The sequence below is a fragment of the Mesoplodon mirus genome (genome assembly GCF_964341445.2).
Source record: "Mesoplodon mirus genome assembly, chromosome: 12".
NCBI lineage: Eukaryota > Metazoa > Chordata > Mammalia > Artiodactyla > Ziphiidae > Mesoplodon > Mesoplodon mirus.
Window position 1 is genome coordinate 84,702,729 of NC_138988.1, and position 18,400 is coordinate 84,721,128.

Consider the following 18,400-nt stretch of genomic DNA (forward strand, 5'->3'; position numbering starts at 1 on the left):
CTGAATAAAATTTCAACCCCTTGCTCTGGCACTGAAGGCAGCTACAATGTATGTATCTCCTCAAACTTGCCTTAGTTACTAAATTTGACAAACTCCTTTAGTCTTTTCAGCTAACATGTCACCCTGTCCATGCAATAATAGCACACAGCCAGAAGTAACCTTTCCCTCCTCTGAACTTCCACAGGATTCAGTTCACCACTCACAAGTTATTTACCACGGCACTGTCTTATTTTTATGTGCAAGTCTTATCAATGTTACTATACTGAAAGCCTAAGCCCAAGTATGTATGCATGTGTGTGTGTATGCTTTATTGCTTTCATTGTCAGGCATAGTAGGCACTCAAAAGTATTTTTCTATAATCTTTCCCTCCTCTATGGAGAAGTCTTTTAGGTTTGGAAGGTGCAGAAAGAGTGAAAGGAGGCGCAGTGGTCCTTTGTTAATCTCAATAAATTATACTTATTAAGTGTATAATGTTTTCTGGTTTGTGAAAGGCTTTATATGTATCTCTTTACATGACATAAGAAACAAACACCAAAGAAAAATGAACAGTGTTTAAGATCAGGGCTATTAGCAAATATTTAGGAAAAATAAAGATAAGGAGACAAGAGGAAATGGCTAGCTTTGCGGAGGTAACAAAAATATGGTTAATTTAAAAGGAAATTTTAAAAGGCTAGAAAAGATTAACTGGAGGACGTCTACAGGATTTTAGAACACTAAAGTTTTAAATTATACTGCAACAAGGGGATAATGAAGGCAATGAAAGATTGTAGGGAAGTGATAAAGGAAGAGCCCCACAGTTTGCAAAGTCCCTAGTCAGCCAGGGGTACTTCAGAGCAGGAATCCAGCAAGGGTACTTGAGAACAGAAGAAAATGCTATGCTGCGGACTGAACAAAACGTGGTCTGGGATTTCCTCAGAGGCAGAACCCATTCTTGTTAAAGCTGGAAGCTGGAGACGGGCACTCAGGCACCTACGAAGAAGGTAGCAGTCTCTGAAGAACTTAGCAGAAGGTGATCTGGGTGAAAACAGGAGATATCATGAAATTCTTATTGAGAGTCTTGACTTCACAGGTTGATACTTTGAATGTTGTGGAATCGTTTTGGTCAGATACCCAGGACTCCCAATGTGTTTCTGAAAAGATACATTTTCTCCTACTGCCCATACTCGGGTCTCTTCAACATTGGCTGCCTCTGACCCAATCTCCCTCTCCCCAACCACTGGGCAGTTTTGAAAACATGAACAATACTTGTTATAAACGTTTGGTGTGAATCCTCTGACCTGGAGGGAGTTTAAGCTTAGCTGGCATGAGCTTTCATGCACTCTTGACTTTAAGTTGGGAGAGAGGGATATGGGTGGGGTCTTGGCACTTGGTTAGGCCCAAGATAACCGAAAGGTGAGAAACAAGCTGTTGAGGATCATAGGATTTTTTTTTCTTAATTTTAAAATTTTTTTGGCTGCACAGCCTGTGGGATTTTAGTTCCCCAACTAAGAATCGAACATGGGCCCTCAGCAGTGACAGTGTGAAGTCCTAACCACTGGACGGCCAGGGAATTCTCGCATCATAGGATTTTCATCAAGATTCATAATAGTTTTGATCTGACTTGATAAATTGATTTTTATTTACCTGAATGTGAAAGGTTTCCCCCTAAAGAGTAGCAATATTAATATGAACTAATGTAGTTAACGTTGACTATAGACTGGAATTGTACAGATGGAGCAGTCTCACAATGTCTTAATGATAAAGAAGCTGTTTAAGGCATTCTTACTATAACTAGTATGCTGGTGAAGAAATATGGAATCCTCCACCCCAACTCTGACAATCTTACGTATTTGACAATAAATGTACTAGAATCCGAATCTAGATAAATATTCTAGACCCAGAATCTAGAACCTCAGAGAATTAGATGAACACAAATGGCCTTAGATAGTCCTCAGAAATCTAGACAACATTAGATTTTCAGAGCTATGAAGGTCGTTTCACTGGTATATTTAATAAATGCTTATAGCACCTGTATGCAAGGCACAATGGGGGTATAAGACATCATTGATCCAACCAACTGGTGAGGAATTCATTATAGGCAAAATGAACAGTCAGAGCATCAGCCACCCAAATCAGAGCCATCCACCCAGGAGACGTCATAAAGTGCTGGCCGAGGGTGATTAATTAGCCAGTCTAGAAGCCCATTTAAGTCTAAAAGGTGAGAATCATTTCAGGTCTGACCTCTTCCAGACAACTCTCCCATAGCCTCTTATCAAACAAGTTGTTTTTTTTTTTTTAATCACCTTCTAAGATGTAGAAGATAATTCATCTCAGCCAGTTTCTATTTTCTAACAAACACCTGATGATGTGTGGGAGTAAATAAAGCCCAGCTCACAATTTTCTAGTCAGCAAGGGCTCCAGGGTGGCTTCAGTTCAACGAGGAGTGAGCACCAACTCTGGCATATGAGACGTGGGTCATGGAGACAGAATTTTTTTCCCAACATGGCTTCTCTGATGTTGAATAAGGTATGAAGTTCGGGTGAAGCCTTTTCCACATGTATCACACTGATAGGGTTTCTCACCAGTGTGGATTTTTTGGTGCTCAATAAGGCTTCTATTCCTAGTGAAACTTCTCTCACACTCATTACATTTATAAGACACGGGAGCCTCAACATTTTCCCACTGGCTTTCCATCCTCTCCTGACTCTCCCAGGTCTCTCCACTGTCAGGATTCTCAACGTTTTTATTGCCGTGGATCCTCTGATGTCTCAGGAGATGTGAATTGCGCCTAAAGGCTTTGCCGCACACATTGCACTGGTATGGCTTCTCCCCAGTGTGGATTTTGTGATGTTCAAGGAGGCTGCAGCTCTGGCTAAAGGTTTTCCCACAGTCATCACACTCATAGGGCTTCTCTCCGGTGTGAGTTCTCTGGTGTTTGATAAGGTTTGAACTGTGACTGAAGACCTTGCCACATTCCTCACACTCATATGGTTTCTCCCCAGTGTGGACTCTCTGATGAATGACGAGGGCAGAGCTCCCGATGAAGGTCTTGCCACACTCCTCACATTCATAGGGCTTCTCCCCAGTGTGGATTCTCCTGTGCTTAGTCAGGCCTGAACTCTGAGCAAAAGTCTTCCCACATTCATGACAATAATGCCGCCTATTCCCTGCAGCACTTTTCTGCTTTCTTTGTAACCTGCCCTCCTGATCACCAGCTTCTGCACGTGCAGGAATCTGGTCAATGGCTTCACCCAAGTGGCATGGTATCTGACCAGACTCTTGTCCTGGATGGTCCTCGTCTGGAGGCAGGTCCCTGATCTTCGTCTGCACTGCACCACCTGAACAACAAATGGCCAGCAACTGTCAATTATGTCCTGCCACAGAGGAAAGCTTTGTGATGGGTCCCAGGGAGGCAAGAATTATAGAGGTGTATATATGCCATGGATGAAGATTTAAGTATTAGAATAAAGATGGGAATAAAGGGGGAGAACAGGGGTGCTGGGGAGGGAGACCTGAGAATGAGAATGGGGCTATTGGAAGAAGGGTACAATCTGGGAATGGAGAGATTGGAGGGAAGGTGGTGAGGCCTGAAGACTGTGCTGGGGATAAATGCAGATGCTCTAAGTTCTAAGAAAGTAAGGCAGGGCCATGTGCTTAGGATTAGATACTAAAAGGGCTGAGCAGGAGGTGACAGTAAACAAGGCAAGTGAAAGGATTTCTGAAATGTTCTATGAGAAACAGGGAAAGTAGGACCTCAGAACTCACTGACCACTGGAAGGTGCAGTCATCTCTGGCTGCACCCCAGAGGCAGGGTCTGCCAAATAAAACTGGCATCAGTGCTTGGAGATCTGAGCTGGAGCCCCCACTGTGCTGCAAGTGAGCTATGTGAACTCAGACAAGCCAGGCAATCTTGTGCACCTCTGCACTGCATGCTCATCTCTAAGGCCAGGCTCTGCAGTTAATCTCTGGCTCACTTCTAGCTCTCACTCTATGGTCCCATGGCCCACTTCCTGAAGAGATCCCTCAGCTCTCCTGCACTATCAGGGCTAGCAACAGGAAGGGAAGGGGAAGAAATCAGCATTTACTGAGCATCTACTATGGGTTGGACCTGTACTAAGGGCTGTACCTCCTTCATCCCACTTAAACTGAACTGACCAGGACACTGGCAGGACAGATAAAAAAGCAAGGTTCAGAAGGGTTAATAAACTAGTCACACAGCTGGTTAGTAGTTGTGATTCAGAAATGGTGGTTCTAATTCCAAACATAATTCAAACAGTTTCTAACAGCCTAGTAGATTCTAATATACAAAGGAAGCCAGGAAACCTTATAAGAAATCAGTGCCCATTAGTCTTACCCAGGGAGATCAGGCTGCCACAGTTCTCCTGCCTTTCATCTCTGTAGAAGTTCACCTGAGATGAATCCAGCTGTGTCCATCCAGGAGTGAGGGTCAGGGCCACATCTTCCATTTTCAGCAACCCCTGAAACAGTGAGTAATTCCATGTAATTCCTCTTGCCCAAAATCACTCCCAAAGCTGGGTACATGCAATGAAGGAGCATCCCCTTTACAGAAGCTCTTTACAGAGAAGCAAGTATGGCATACTTATGCCTACTTAACCGTATCTCTAATAACACCTCTGTCAAAAAAATAACCATTAAAGGAAAGAAATATACACATTATCAGTACTTTCATATAAACATCTAAACAGTACAGAAGGTGAAAGGTTTGGAAAAACAAGGGCCAGTGCAGTGAAAGGAGTGGAACCATATCCAAACTTTTCAAAGTATTTGTGGTGTGCTTTGGCAAAGTGGGGATGGGGGCTTATTTGTATTAATGATTTTAAAATACAGTGAAATCTAGGTCTGAGCTGAGGAAAAACTAGGGAAAATAGGTTCTACAGAGCCTCAAATACTGAGATATTCAAGCAGGACATGAAAGACTGGGTAAGAAATTAAAATCCAGGTTAAGTAAAGACTATTCAAATTGTAATATTAAATCTTAGACTAAAAGCACATGCCTTATCTATTCCTTCAAGTTTAAGTTCCTAGAGGGCAGCAGGCATGCCTTTATATCCCTCACTAGCAGCACAGTTTATGATACTTAAAAAAACAAAACTACATCACCATCACAACAAAATCTTCAGTTTGTATTTGCTAAATTTCCCTTGCTGAAGAAGAAAATCTCCTTGATGAAGGAGCTGACCAAACAGATGGCTAGGATGAGCAGGGAAGCACAGTCTCCAAGCTAGGAGTGAAACAGGAAAATCCTCTTAAGTGAACACGAAAATAATGACAGATGATGATTAGCAACCTTGGGATAAATGAGAATACTCAAACTCCATGTAGATCCAGGATGAGGGTGGAGGAGGCATGGAGAGAAAGGGATCTGATGGAAAGCCCATCAGCAGTGAAGGGTGCTGGGTGCTGGGGGAGGGACAGGGGCTCCACCTCACCTGGGACTCTGGGGAAAACCTGGCGGCTACCACTTCATCTTGTCTGCAGCGCCCTCCAGAGGCAAGCCTAGGAACCTGGAGAACTAAGAAGGAAAGAAGCTCTGGATGAGATTGACCCTGACATTCAACCTCCCTGGCATACAGCCTCCCTGAGCCGTGAAGTCCAAGTTCAAAAACTGCATAAATTCCCATAAAGAAGTTTATACAGTGTGTCTTTTCAAAATCCTGATCCCTGCCAGCTCAAATCCTACGGCCTGAAGAGATGTGGTGTACTCCACAGATGCAAAAAACGATGGGCTGGATCCTTGGTAAGAAATGGTAGCAACATAAAAACAAAACAAAGCATTCCATCTGAAGAGTCTTTAATCTTGAATTTTGCTGAGAGAGGGAATAAGAGGATTTCTGTGGTTTCTTTTTTTGGCCGCACCACGCAGCATGAGGAACTTCTCTGACCAGGGATTGAACCCGCGCACCCTGCAGTGGAAGCACGGAGTCTTAAGCACTGGACCGCCAGGGAAGTTCCAAGGATTTCTGCTGTTGTTAAAATTTCTTTAGTAGCTCTTTGGGTGTTTTATTCTTTATTTTTAATTTTTTAATTTTTTTATTTTTGGCTGTATTGGGTCTTCGTTGCTGTGAGCAGGCTTTCTCTAGCTGTGGGGAGCAGGGGCTACTCTTCGTTGTGGTGCACAGGCTTCTCATTGCGGTGGCTTCTCTTGTTGCAGAGCATGGGCTCTAGGCACATGGGCTTCAGTGGTTGTGGCACGCAGGCTCAGTAGTTGTGGCACACAGGCTCAGTTGCTCCACAGCATGTGGGATCTTCCCGGAGCAGGACTCAAACCCGTGTCCCCTGCATCGGCAGGTAGATTCTTAACCACTGCGCCACCAGGGAAGCCCTGGGTGCTTTATTCTTTAGTTCTGAAAGACTAAGAGGAGTCAGATAAGGCTGGGCCCAGAAAGGAGGAAATGGGAGTCTGCTTATATAGAACTTGCTCAGATTTGAGAGAAGTAAAGGGGAACTTTAGGTTTTCCTATAAAAGGTGAACTTTGCTGGAGGCGGAAAACAAGTTAGGTTAGGCTAGGACCTCTGTTCAGAAATAAAGATTTCCTGTTGGCTGGTGTATCCCAGTGTTGTTTGTCTTGGAAATCTGCCCAGATGTTCACAGTACATGGGGAACACTCGGGAACATATAACAGTTTCCTTCTGAGTGATTTTCACCCTGTTCTAAGTGACAGGTTTAGAAGATTTATACTCTTTGGTTTGTAGAAATCCTACAATTCTGGAATATTCTGACTGGCTTTACATATTCTCCCTTATATTCCCCATAGCACTCACCAATATCTGAAATCATATTAATTTATTTGCTATTCTCCTCACTAGAATGTAAGTTCCATTGGAGGAAGAAATCTGTCCTGCTGACAATGCTATCCCTGTACCTACAACACTGGCTACCACATAGGGAGCCTCCAGAAATATATGTTGAATGAATGGAGATCACTGTGTTGCTACAAAAATCAACTCTTTCCAAACACCAATTTTAATAAAGTCTTATTTACCATGTCCAGGTTTGGTTAGGAAAGCTTTCCACTATTGTTTGAAATTTTCCTATTAGTCTCAGTCTCAAAGTAAAGTAGATCTGCAAGGGGCATATAAGACACCTATCAATAGATCTTTTAGGTGATCCTTAAATAAAATTGGTTGAAGTCTGCAGAATTCATACTGCCCAGAAGATAATACTCACCTCTGTCTGGTAAGGACTGGGATCCCAGAGATTCATGCTTGAGTGGAGCCTTTCTTGGCTGGAACTGGGTATTTCGTGACCTCTGAGCTGGTGTCAACACTGCCATCTTGCAACAGAACAGTTCTTGCCCCTGGTCACCATCTGGGACCTAGAAGTCATTCATTTATTTATTCATCAGACACTTCTATCACACTCTCTATGTGCTAGTACTTTCTATTTCCCAGGCACTATTTCTAAGAGCTTTATGAATATTAACTCACTTGATGCAGATCGCAACAACCTTATGAGCTAGGTACTTTTATTATCTGTATTTTTGTAATGGGGAAACTGAGGCACACTGTTTAAGCAACTTGCCCAAGGTCACCCAGGTAAAAGCAGAAATGTTAGGATGGTAGCTCAGGCAGAATGAATCCAGCGCCCACGCTCTTAAGCATTACTCTGTGCTCCCTCATTATATATATTTGTGCTTTTATGAAAACTCTTTGGGAATTGAGGCCAAGTTCTCAGAGAATACTAATATGTTTTCTTATCTAAAAAATGAAAATAATAATTTCTAGCTTACAGGGTTTTGGAGGCCAGCAAATAAGATTGCAGTGTGTGAAATCACCTAACACAGGGCCTGGTACATGGTATGTCCCCATTAAATGAAGGTTTCCTTCCAGACATTTGTCATTAATTAATTTTCAAGTCACTTTGATAATAATTAGCTCTTGTGCAGCTTAGAATTTCCCACATCTTCTGTAAAGAATGAAGAGCCTGAAGCTGAGACTTGAAATGATTCTTCTGTGTTACAGGGCTAACAGGCACTAATGCCAACTCAAGAACCTTGGTCTCTGGGTCACAGGTTAGAAGTCTTTGGTCTGGTTATGTACACGCTGAAAGGAACACACAAGGACACAGAATACTGCAAAGGGAAAATAGACTCATACAACATTCAGGAAGATGCAAGTAAAAATGAACCCTGGGGTTTCTAACTTGTGGCCCACCGACTCCCTCCCACGTATTCCATGAATGTGAATAGGAAAAAAAAAACTTTACTTTTACTAGCTTCTAAGCAAAATTTAGCATTTCCTTCAATTATGAATGGAAGCAACAAACCAAGGTGTTATAAGCAGTACACAGGAATCTGTCACCAGCTGAAACTGCAGATGTTCTCATACCACATTACAACCAGGTAAATGTCAAAGTCATTCATCACCACTTTGAAATTATACTAGTTATTAGGCCTGTCCCTAGATGTTACTATTTAGTGTGTTAATTTTAAAAAGCACATATATAACTTTATCATACATTTAATGCTTTGCTAACTGTATTTCAATATAATTGAGTTCTTTTTAATCCTTTATATTTTCCTTTATGTATTTAAAAAATACTATTATGTGAAGGAGTCCAGGGACTTCACCTTACTGGCAAAGAGGTTCATGGTACAAAAAGAGACTAAGAACTTCTGGATCTTAAAGAAAAGCCCCTCACTCTGATCTGGAGATTTCAGGAAGAAACGGACCACAGCTTTCAGAAGATAAACCTGTTCTCTCTACCTGCGGCATCGGCTCATCCAACTGCTTCTCCAAATACTCCAAGAGCACCACCACGTCCTCCCCGCTCTCCGGATGCTGCTTCCGCACCCAGCTCTGCAGGTCCCCCGGCAGGATGGTCAGGAACTGCTCCAGCACCAGCAGCTCCAGGATCTGCTCCTTTGTGTGCACCTCTGGCCGCAGCCACAGTCGGCAGAGCTCCCGGAGCCGGCTCAGAGCCTCGCGGGGCCCCTCAGCCTCCGGGTAGCGGAAGCCTCGGAAGCGCTGGCGGGAGTGCTCGGAGCCCGGAGCTGGGCTGCCTGGGGCGCCCGCCTCAGCAGCCAAGGCGGAGGCTTCCTCCTTCTCCACCTTCACGGTCAGGATCCCGGTCCGGTCCTCTGCAGACTGGGCGTCCAAGGCTGCGCTTTCCTTCGATTCTCTAGCCATCCTGGACCAAGGCAGTACTTGGGCCTCACTCTAGCTGGGAGCTGTATTTCTTCGGAAAATTCCTGAAAGGTGGGAAGTCACAATTATACTGTTATACTGTAATTATACTGTAAAACTGCAGTGGTCCCCTTCCGCGTGTCCAGGGGCCCAGGACACTCCTGGGGCGCAACTTCACAGATTGCCCCCTGTAGTCCGTGCCTTTGCAGCGTCCTCCTCTGCACCCCACCCCGAATCCCACAATAAGTAACCCCAAAGGATGTCTTGGTGGAATGAACAGATTCCAGATGCTGGAGAAAAATTGAGGATGGGGCACAGGAAGCTTCGGTGGGAATCAATGCCACTTCCCGGGCTCTCTAGGAAGCACCTCTCGGTGGTTGTCCTCGAGTTAACCCGTTAGCAACCAGGCCCTTACCTCCACTCAAGGGAAGCAGTTAGGGGAAGGAGAAAAAAAGGATGACAGGCTCTATATCATAAGAAATAAGACTAGATCTTTCAGTCCTCTAAGGATGCTGTTGTGCCCCCCCCCACCATGCTCTGATGTAAAGCTTGACTACAGAGCTGGCATAAAATTGACACTAAAATTCAGTAGAAAGCAGGGCTTCCTCAGAGCACCAGGCAGGAGGACATGCCCTTTCTCTCAGAAACATCGAGACCACATCACCAGGCACTTGCTTGGAGAAGCAGTGGCTCCCCCTGGCTCTTGCTCCACTCCAGCTGCCATTCTTCCCTCCCCTTCAAGGCTAAACTACTTGAAAGAAAGCCCTCCTATCTCTGACTCTAGTCCTCACCTCACCTTAACACACTGTAGGCGGCAACCTGCCAACAAAGCCATTGAGATTGCTCCTGCAAAAGTAACTAGAGATTCTGTCCCTCTTCCCCTCCACACACAACAGTTACCACTTTCTATTTTCCATGGCTTCCTCTCAGGCAACCAGGATTTCCAGGCTTCCCACTACCAGAAACTCTCTAGTCCCTGGCATCAGGGACCGTATTATCTTGGGCTTTCATTCTTCTTGTTTCTTTCCAGCCCTCATTTATGGTCTGGCATAATGGTTAGATCCACTGACTCTCAAGCCAAGTTACCTAGGTATGTAATCCTGGCTGTACTACGTACTAGCTGGGTGACCTTGGTAAATTACTTATCCTCTCTGTGCCTGACTTTCCCAATCTATAAATGGGGATAGTAACAGTAGATAGTGATGGAGGAAATTTTCACCTGTTGAGGTATGGGGAAGTCATTCTGACTTATATGATGTACATCTGTTCTAACCATTAAAAAAGAATGCATTTACCATATTGTTCACAATGTCCACTTTGAAGATAGAGATAAATGTCCCCCCATCCCGCCCATGATGCCAATGCTATTACTCCTTTGAAGATGAGGGTCCCTTCCCAGACACCAAGGTCATGCTGACTTGCTGTGTATGTGCTAATCTGTCTCTTTTGAAACCTTGAAGGAACGCACCCCTGTCATGTTTGATATTTGTTCTTTGTTCTGACAAGATATGAAACTGTGGTTCAGGCATCCAAAATGGAACTGGGTAACCATTGTGCATGTGGTTTCAGAAATGTTCCTGTGTCACTGAGAACCTGAATTTCCTGAACTGTATCAAACTCAAGGACACTACCAGCTGTTCTCAAAACAATATCTGCTAGTAGCTGCCAGCTGCAACCTTAAGGTCTCAAGGTCTCTCCTTGTAACTATGTAACCTATTTTGGACCCCAACCAACCCTTGCTTAGCAAGCACCCTTACTTCTTGCCAGCTCCAATCCTAATTCTTTTATTTATTTATTTGGCTGTGTCAGGTCTTAGTTGTGGCATGTGGGATCTTTCGTTGTGGCACATGTGCAGGCTCAGTAGTTGCAGCATGCAGGCTCTCTAGTTGTGGCGCGTGGGCTCTAGAGCACGTGGGCTTAGATGCCCTGTGGCATGTGGGATCTTAGTTCCCTGACCAGGGATCATACCCATGTCCCCTGCATTGGAAGGCAGATTCTTAAACACTGGACCACCAGGGAAGTCCCCTCCAATCCTAATTCTTGGCAATTTGTGTACAAATTGTTTTTTGCCTACCTAAGCCCCTGCCCCCCATTTTGTAGTCTGACAGAACATAATTCAAGTGCTTCTTGAATCCATGTCTGTTGGGTTACAGTCCTCAGTTTGGCTCGAATGAAACTCTTTTCTATTATTATTATAGATTGTTTATTGCATTGATGAAAGGGATGTTGTGAGCATTAAGGTGAGTTTTTATGTAAAGTGCTTAGAACAATGCCTGGCCTATAATAAATTAGGCCTACCCTAAAATGGAAGCCCCGAGATTCCTTTGAACCAGGCAGGATTAGATTTTAAGCCAGAAATGACTGCAAAGTTATTCTGGTGGACCAAGATGTCAGTAAGTCCCCTTTCTACCCAATGGAATACAAGTTGGGTAGAAGTTTATTAAATGGAAGAATACCATGCTGATACCTTCCTGAGTTTGTTTGTTTGTTTTTATAAATTTATTTATTTATTTACTTTTGGCTGTGTTGGGTCTTCATTTCTGTGTGAGGGCTTTCTCCAGTTGCAGCGAGCGGGGGCCACTCTTCATCACGGTGTGCCCGCCTCTCACTGTCGCGGCCCCTTGTTGAGGAGCACAGGCTCCAGACGCGAAGGTTCAGTAGTTGTGGCTCATGGGCCCAGTTGCTCCGCGGCATGTGGGATCCTCCCAGACCAGGGCTCAAACCAGTGTCCCCTGCATCGGCAGGCGGACTCTCAACCACTGCGCCACCAGGGAAGCCCCCTTTCTGGGCTTTTATTCCTTAGTTTTTATTCCCTCTGCAGTTCAAGGGATAACAAAGAGATAAAACTTAATAAAATGAGAGATGTCAAGGCTGTTACAAAGTAAAACTACTAGAAAATATTCTTCTCTTGATGAGCTGCCACAAGGTACAGGGCACTGCCATGAAGCATTGGCAAAAAGAGTGAACCTGAATCTAGTTTCTAGATCCTAATGCCTTTGTATAGGTGAGATACAGAAGCAAATTAAGCAGTTTTCAAACACCTCAGCACATTAGGATCACTGGGGAGCTTTTAAAACATCCTGATACCTTGGCTGAAACCGAAATCAATTAAATCAGAATGTCAGAGGGTGGGACTCAGGCATGAATGACTTTAAATATTTCCTAGGTGATTCCACTATGCAGTTGAGTTTGAGAATTAATGAGTTAAATGATACTTAAAAGAAGTAATCAACCAAATCCAGAATGTGGGACATTCTATATTCTATAGAACAAAAGATTCAGGTTCTTCAACAAATAAATGGCATCTTTCAAAAAGGCAGGGGAGAAAGGGGAGCTGTCATATATTAAAAGAGACTGAATAGATATACCAACCAAATGCAACGGTAAACCTTATTTGGGCCCTAATCAGACCAAAACAACTGTAAAATGGCATATTTGAGACAACTGGGAAAACTATAACACAATGACATTAAGGAATCACTACCAATTTAGTTGCCATAATGATACTGTTTATGTTAAGAAAAAAGTCCTCATTTGTTAGAAATTCATACTGAAATTTGTACTTGTGGGTGAACTGATATAATGTCTAGATTTGAAATACTCAGAAAGAAACAGAGAAAGAAAGAAAATGGTGCAAAGATGAGAGTTGTTGAAGTTGCGTGAGAGGCAGAGGGGGGTTCATTGTAATATTCTCTTTACACTTATATATGTTTGAAATTTTCCATAGAAATTTTCTTTTAAATTAAACAAAATCCTACCTTCCTTCCTGAATAATTCCATCCAAAAGCCTTTAGGTAGGGCCAAAGGAACTGGGAGAGGAGGTGGCAGCCCAGCCCAGAGTGAGTTCGGAGCCCCAGTGAGTGAGAAGAGTGTTCAGAGGGGTGAAGGGAGGAAGCTACAGCAGGAAAATTTCCACTGATACATTACAACTACCTATTCCACAGACCCCATCCAAGTTTCACGAACGTAAGATCTGAGGTCTGAGCCCATGAGAGGAGCAAGATGACATGGGGAAATTGATTACACACAGGAAGGATTAATCAATTAAGTAAATATACAAGATATTGGGAGCCAGATTCCTCATGTCAGAAAAGGAGTTACAAACATGAAAAAGAGAAAGGCCAAAATGAATCCTGTGGTGTTGGATTGGAACTGAAGGTATCAGCGTGAACTCAATTCCCAATATCTACAGTTACTTATAGAAATAAATATAGATGTAGGCATGTAGGCGTATACGTGTATATACAGTATTTGATAAATAGCACTGCAATGTTTTGATATAAATGGAAAAAAAATAAAATTTGGTTGACAAATAACAAATTACTTCCAGTTGTTTAAAGACTTAAAAGTCAAAAAGGAGGGCTTCCCTGGTGGCGCAGTGGTTGGGAGTCCGCCTGCTGATGCAGGGGATGCAGGTTCATGCCCCGGTCCAGGAGGATCCCACATGCCGCGGAGTGGCTGGGCCCGTGAGCCATGGCCACTGAGCCTGCACGTCCGGAGCCTGTGGCTGCAACGGGAGAGGCCACAGCAGTGAGAGGCCTGCGTGTCGCAAAAGGAAAAAAAAAAAAGTCAAAAAGGAAAACTTCCACACTTCTAGAAAAATATTAGAAGCATTTTTTATGCTCTTGAATAAAGCAAGATTTCTTTTAAAATACACAAACTGCACAAAATGTGAAGGAAAAATTTTGTAAATTTGACATCATTAAAATTTAAAACTACATCAAAAGATACCGGAAACAAGTAGAAACTACAAATATAAGACTGACAGAAGATATTTGCAAGCCATATGATCAACAAGGATCAATATACAGACTATACAGAGAGCACTAACAAATAAACAAGAAAAAAGCCAACAATCAAACAGAATAATTGACAAGAACTATACACAGGCAATTCATAGATGTGGAATCGGGAATGACCAACAAACATAAGCAAAGATCCTTAACCTCATTATTTACTAAGAGAAGATAAATTTTAAGCCATTTCATACCCATACCTCAGCAAAATTTTGCAGTGCTTCAATAATATTTGCTAGTAAGAATGTGAAAATTTTTGAACTCTTGTACACAGCCGATGGGTGTGTAAGCCGGTATGCTCATCTTAAAAAGCAATGTCAGGGACTTCCCTGGTGGTCCAGTGGTTAAGACTCTGTGCTCCCAATGCCGGGGGCATGGGTTAGATCCCTGATCAGGAAACTAAGATCCCACATGGCACGGCCAAAAAAAAAAGCTATGTCAGTATATACTGTATAGTAAAGTTGAAAATATACACATGGATTTAACAGCTTTAAATTATTTAACCTGTAGGAGTCTTGTACACGAACAACAATGTTAATTGAGTCACTTTTCTGAGCCAGCCACTGTTTTAGATATTCAGGATACAACAGTAACAAAAAAAGGACAAAGATTTCTGCCCTCATGGAGTTTATATTCCAGTGGGGATTGACAAAAAAATAAACTATGAGAAGAATAAATACATAAATTTTAATAGGATGTCACGAGCACAATATTTTTAAAAAAGGAATAAAAGAATAAAACAGAATTAGGACAAGACCCTGGTCATTTTTTTTACCAGTCTATTCCTCAAGATTGTTTATGTAGCTGGTAATCTTGAAAGATGAGATAACACATCCCAGTGGTCAATTACCAGGCTTACTTACTGCTTGTTATAAAAGCTGAGGATTTCCTAAATTCAGGCTTCCCTGGAGGCAACATAGGCATGTTGTGTGTATAGCATCCACCTGAGCCCATCATGTCACCTCCTTGGGACGTGGGGGCAAGGGCAACTGATGCAAATACGATGATCTCATGCTGCTTGCTATCTATGAATAACAAGTGTTAGGCTTGCTATCTGTAAGAAATGGGCTGGGAAAAAAAGAAAAAAGTAAAAAAAAAGATCAGGGCCTTATATCCTGGACCCATGCAACAAGACATGTAGGAGCACAAAAGGCCCAAGGAGGACTGTCATGCCTAAGGTTTTTGAGAATTGGAGAAGAATAACAATTACAAAGACTTTTAAATAGTATGGCTATTTGTGGGGTGGGGAGGTGAGTGGGCATCGATGCATTGGAGAAACACAATGAAATTCTGAAGGCAAAATGTGAAAGGCATTGGGCCTCCTTGGAATCATATAAAATCCTTTGTTTCTGACCCAGGAACTCGTATTTTATGCCAGATTCCATGGAACAATCACAGGCTAAGTTAATTAGCTTGTTACTAGAGTAAAATGAAATCCCAGACCCCTAAAATCTGAGAAAATATGTCCAACAGTCTTTGTCGATGTCCTTTTGCACGTATTTGTTCTGGGGTCAAAGACTCTGGTTATGCATACACATCTATCTCATGATTTGGAGCATTACTTATGAATTTTCCTTAGACATATATTCCCTTTCAGTATTATAGTGATAAAGCTTTGCATGCATAATGATTTTTTAATAATTCTAATTCCCTCAAGATATATACATATATTGGTATAGGAGGCCAGCACTCACTCTAGACACATTTTAACTCTTGCACTGCTTTTACCTCTTGAGGAACAGTCACCTTGCTGTCAGACAAAATTAAAGGTATTATGGCTAATTTGTAGACTCTTTAAAAATATTTCAGTTTATTAACTCCTCCCCATGGTCATTTTTAAAGACCCCCTAGAAACGAAAAGATTCACTTCTCTGCTGAAACACAGAGAAATTTAGGGACTGCACAAGTTCCCTGTCTAATTACTAGCAAAATTAGCACTAGAAGCTTTGTTACCCAGAGCTTCAGTTGTCCAGTAAGATTTCTACCCACCTATATTGTTTCTCATGAACAGTACCCCTCACCTACATTATTCATCAGCTGTTGTACAGGTAACAGTGGTGACTCTCCTGGCTTGGGTAGTCCACAGTCCCGTGAATAAGACTGGAATTTCAGTCATACCTAAGGAAACAGATTCAGGAAAGTAAATAATAGAAGTGGAGGAAGTTGGAAAGTGGCAAATGACATCAAGCACTTGGTTAGGTACTGCCACTGTGAAAGGCTACAGCATGAGCTGTGATGAAAGCCAGCCTTTGATGTGATCTCAAAGAGAAGTCTAGTATATTCCTTCTCTCTCCATTTCTCTACCTTGCTCCCAAGGGGATTGGGCAAACCTGGAAACACTGCCCTAGATACCTGCATTTTCTCTATGAGTCAAAGAAAGTTTCCTAAGGGAGAACAGAATGTAGAAGACATTTAGAATTTCCCAAATTGTGGGTTGAGTTCTGAGTTAACTTCTTGCTATATGAGCTTCAGAGAATCTCCTGGTTACAGCCTTCATCTAGCTCATCTGATAGTAATACCTTTCTGTTCAACAATTAGTTCTATACCTTAAAAGTGCCCTCAAAGCATTGGCCTCTGATGCATTGGGTATCATCTTGTTAAATATTCAAGGGTAGGATGACCAGCAACTGGTCCGAGTGTGAGGATGTCATCCAGAATGTGAAGAGGAGGTGGTGACTGTGCTGGAGGATCTGGAGAGAGAACTTGGTGAACCAGGAGAGCAGATGAAAAGGTTGATGTGGGACTCTGTGTGTGTGTGTGTGTGTGTGTGTGTGTGTGTGTGTGTGTGTGTATGATACAAAACAAAAGTGGGTGAGTCAGGGCTCTTTCTGAATAGGCTCCACCACACCTATTTCTTGTCATTCCACCACCCCTCGAGCAGTGGTTCTTGACTTCATTTAGTTCTCCAACACTTTTGAAAATATGATGGACATTATGGGTCCTCAGTGTATTAAAATTAACCACTACCATAGTAATGCCCTTTTGAATCTAAATGTTCTTAATTACTCATAGGTCCCAACTGATCCTTTCGGGAAGGAAAAAAGTTGTCTCCAAACAGATCAGGAATCCCTGAAATTTCACCTCTGGTCCCATAAGCCGCATCCCCTTTAAGAGGCTGGTGAGGGGAAAGGCTGCCTCTGGGGGCTCACCTTTTCTAGAAAGCCTCAGCTGATTTCAGTGAGTGGTGAGCCACTCTGCAGAAGTGAGAGTTTCAGGTAGTCAAATGGACAAGTATGAATTTTTGGTTTTTTTTTTTTTTTAATTTACCATTTTAATCTTTATTTTATTTATTTATTTATTTATTTATCTTTGCTGTGTTGGGTCTTCGTTTCTGTGCGAGGGCTTTCTGTAGTTGCAGTGAGCAGGGGCCACTCTTCATCGCAGTGCGCTGGCCTCTCACTATCGCGGCCTCTCTTGTTGCGGAGCACAGGCTCCAGACGCGCAGGCTCAGTAGTTGTGGCTCACGGGCCCAGTTGCTCCGCAGCATGTGGGATCTTCCCAGACCAGGGCTCGAACCCGTGTCCCCTGCATTGGCAGGCAGATCCTCAACCACTGCACCACCAGGGAAGCCCAAATTTTTGGTTTTTTAACACATGTTTTTTCTGGTTACACACATTTTTTAAAAAATTGATTGAATGCTAAATTTGTAATTACTCCTTAGTTTATAAGGACAGAGAGACCAGAATCACATGGTAAATAAAAACATCTCCTGAATTGATTCTCTTTAAACTGTAATTTAAAAAAAATCTTGACTCTGTTTTTGATGTTTGATCTCTGACAGCTTTCAACCTCTATCTTCCCCTTCCCTTCTGCCCCACATCTGGGCAAGTTTAGAAGAAATCCCAGTGCCTCCTCACTTGGCACCTGAAGGAAGTTCAAGCTATGCAAGCCCTTATCTATTTGTACAATGAGAACTATTTCCTGGACCCATCCCCTAACCACAATAAAAACCACAATAAAAACCAGGGCCACTAGCTCTCACTCTCCTTATGCTACTCAAGCCAGTTCTGGACCAGCTTGGGTGCTGCCCTGCTATCCCCAGAGAGTTCCATGATGAGAGTAGTAAATTTTTCATACATTCTTGTGTGTGTGCATGGCATCATCCCTAGTAACTGGGAAGGGGGGTCCATACCACCTCTGTAGTATCATCACATTCACAGTTCAAAGATATGTAACACAGAATGTGAAAGGGCCGTATAATCCCCCATCCACCCTAGTTACCATGTTGACAGTTTGTTGCATATTTGCCCCACACAGTCAAATCTTGACACATCCATAACCATTCTGTACCATTCTGGATAAGTTCCTATGCCCATCTTCAGTCCTTTTACTGACTGATGTCCACTGTCTGAACTTTTCCTTCCTTTCTTCATCCCATGTACATGTTCTCTGTGTTTCTGGCCCCTGGCACCACAGATTTCATCTTTCTCATGCCCTTCTCATATTATTCCCTTTTCATATACTTTTCAGGTATACAC

At 42.8% G+C, this 18,400-nt stretch overlaps 1 protein-coding gene across 1 annotated transcript in view; it reads right to left on the bottom strand.

The window, feature by feature from the left end:
- Positions 1 to 1,971: 1,971 nt before the first annotated feature.
- Positions 1,972 to 18,400, bottom strand: part of LOC309813167 (uncharacterized protein) — a 56,024-nt gene continuing 39,595 nt past the window's right edge. The window contains exons 10-14 of the mRNA XM_082637747.1: positions 8,707 to 9,159; positions 7,169 to 7,316; positions 5,430 to 5,512; positions 4,334 to 4,457; positions 1,972 to 3,317 (exon numbers count right to left, since the gene is read on the bottom strand). Of these exons, the coding sequence (XP_082493873.1) occupies positions 2,455 to 3,317; positions 4,334 to 4,457; positions 5,430 to 5,512; positions 7,169 to 7,316; positions 8,707 to 9,159 (1,671 nt within the window). The 3' untranslated portion in view covers positions 1,972 to 2,454. The remainder of the gene's footprint in view (positions 3,318 to 4,333; positions 4,458 to 5,429; positions 5,513 to 7,168; positions 7,317 to 8,706; positions 9,160 to 18,400) is intronic.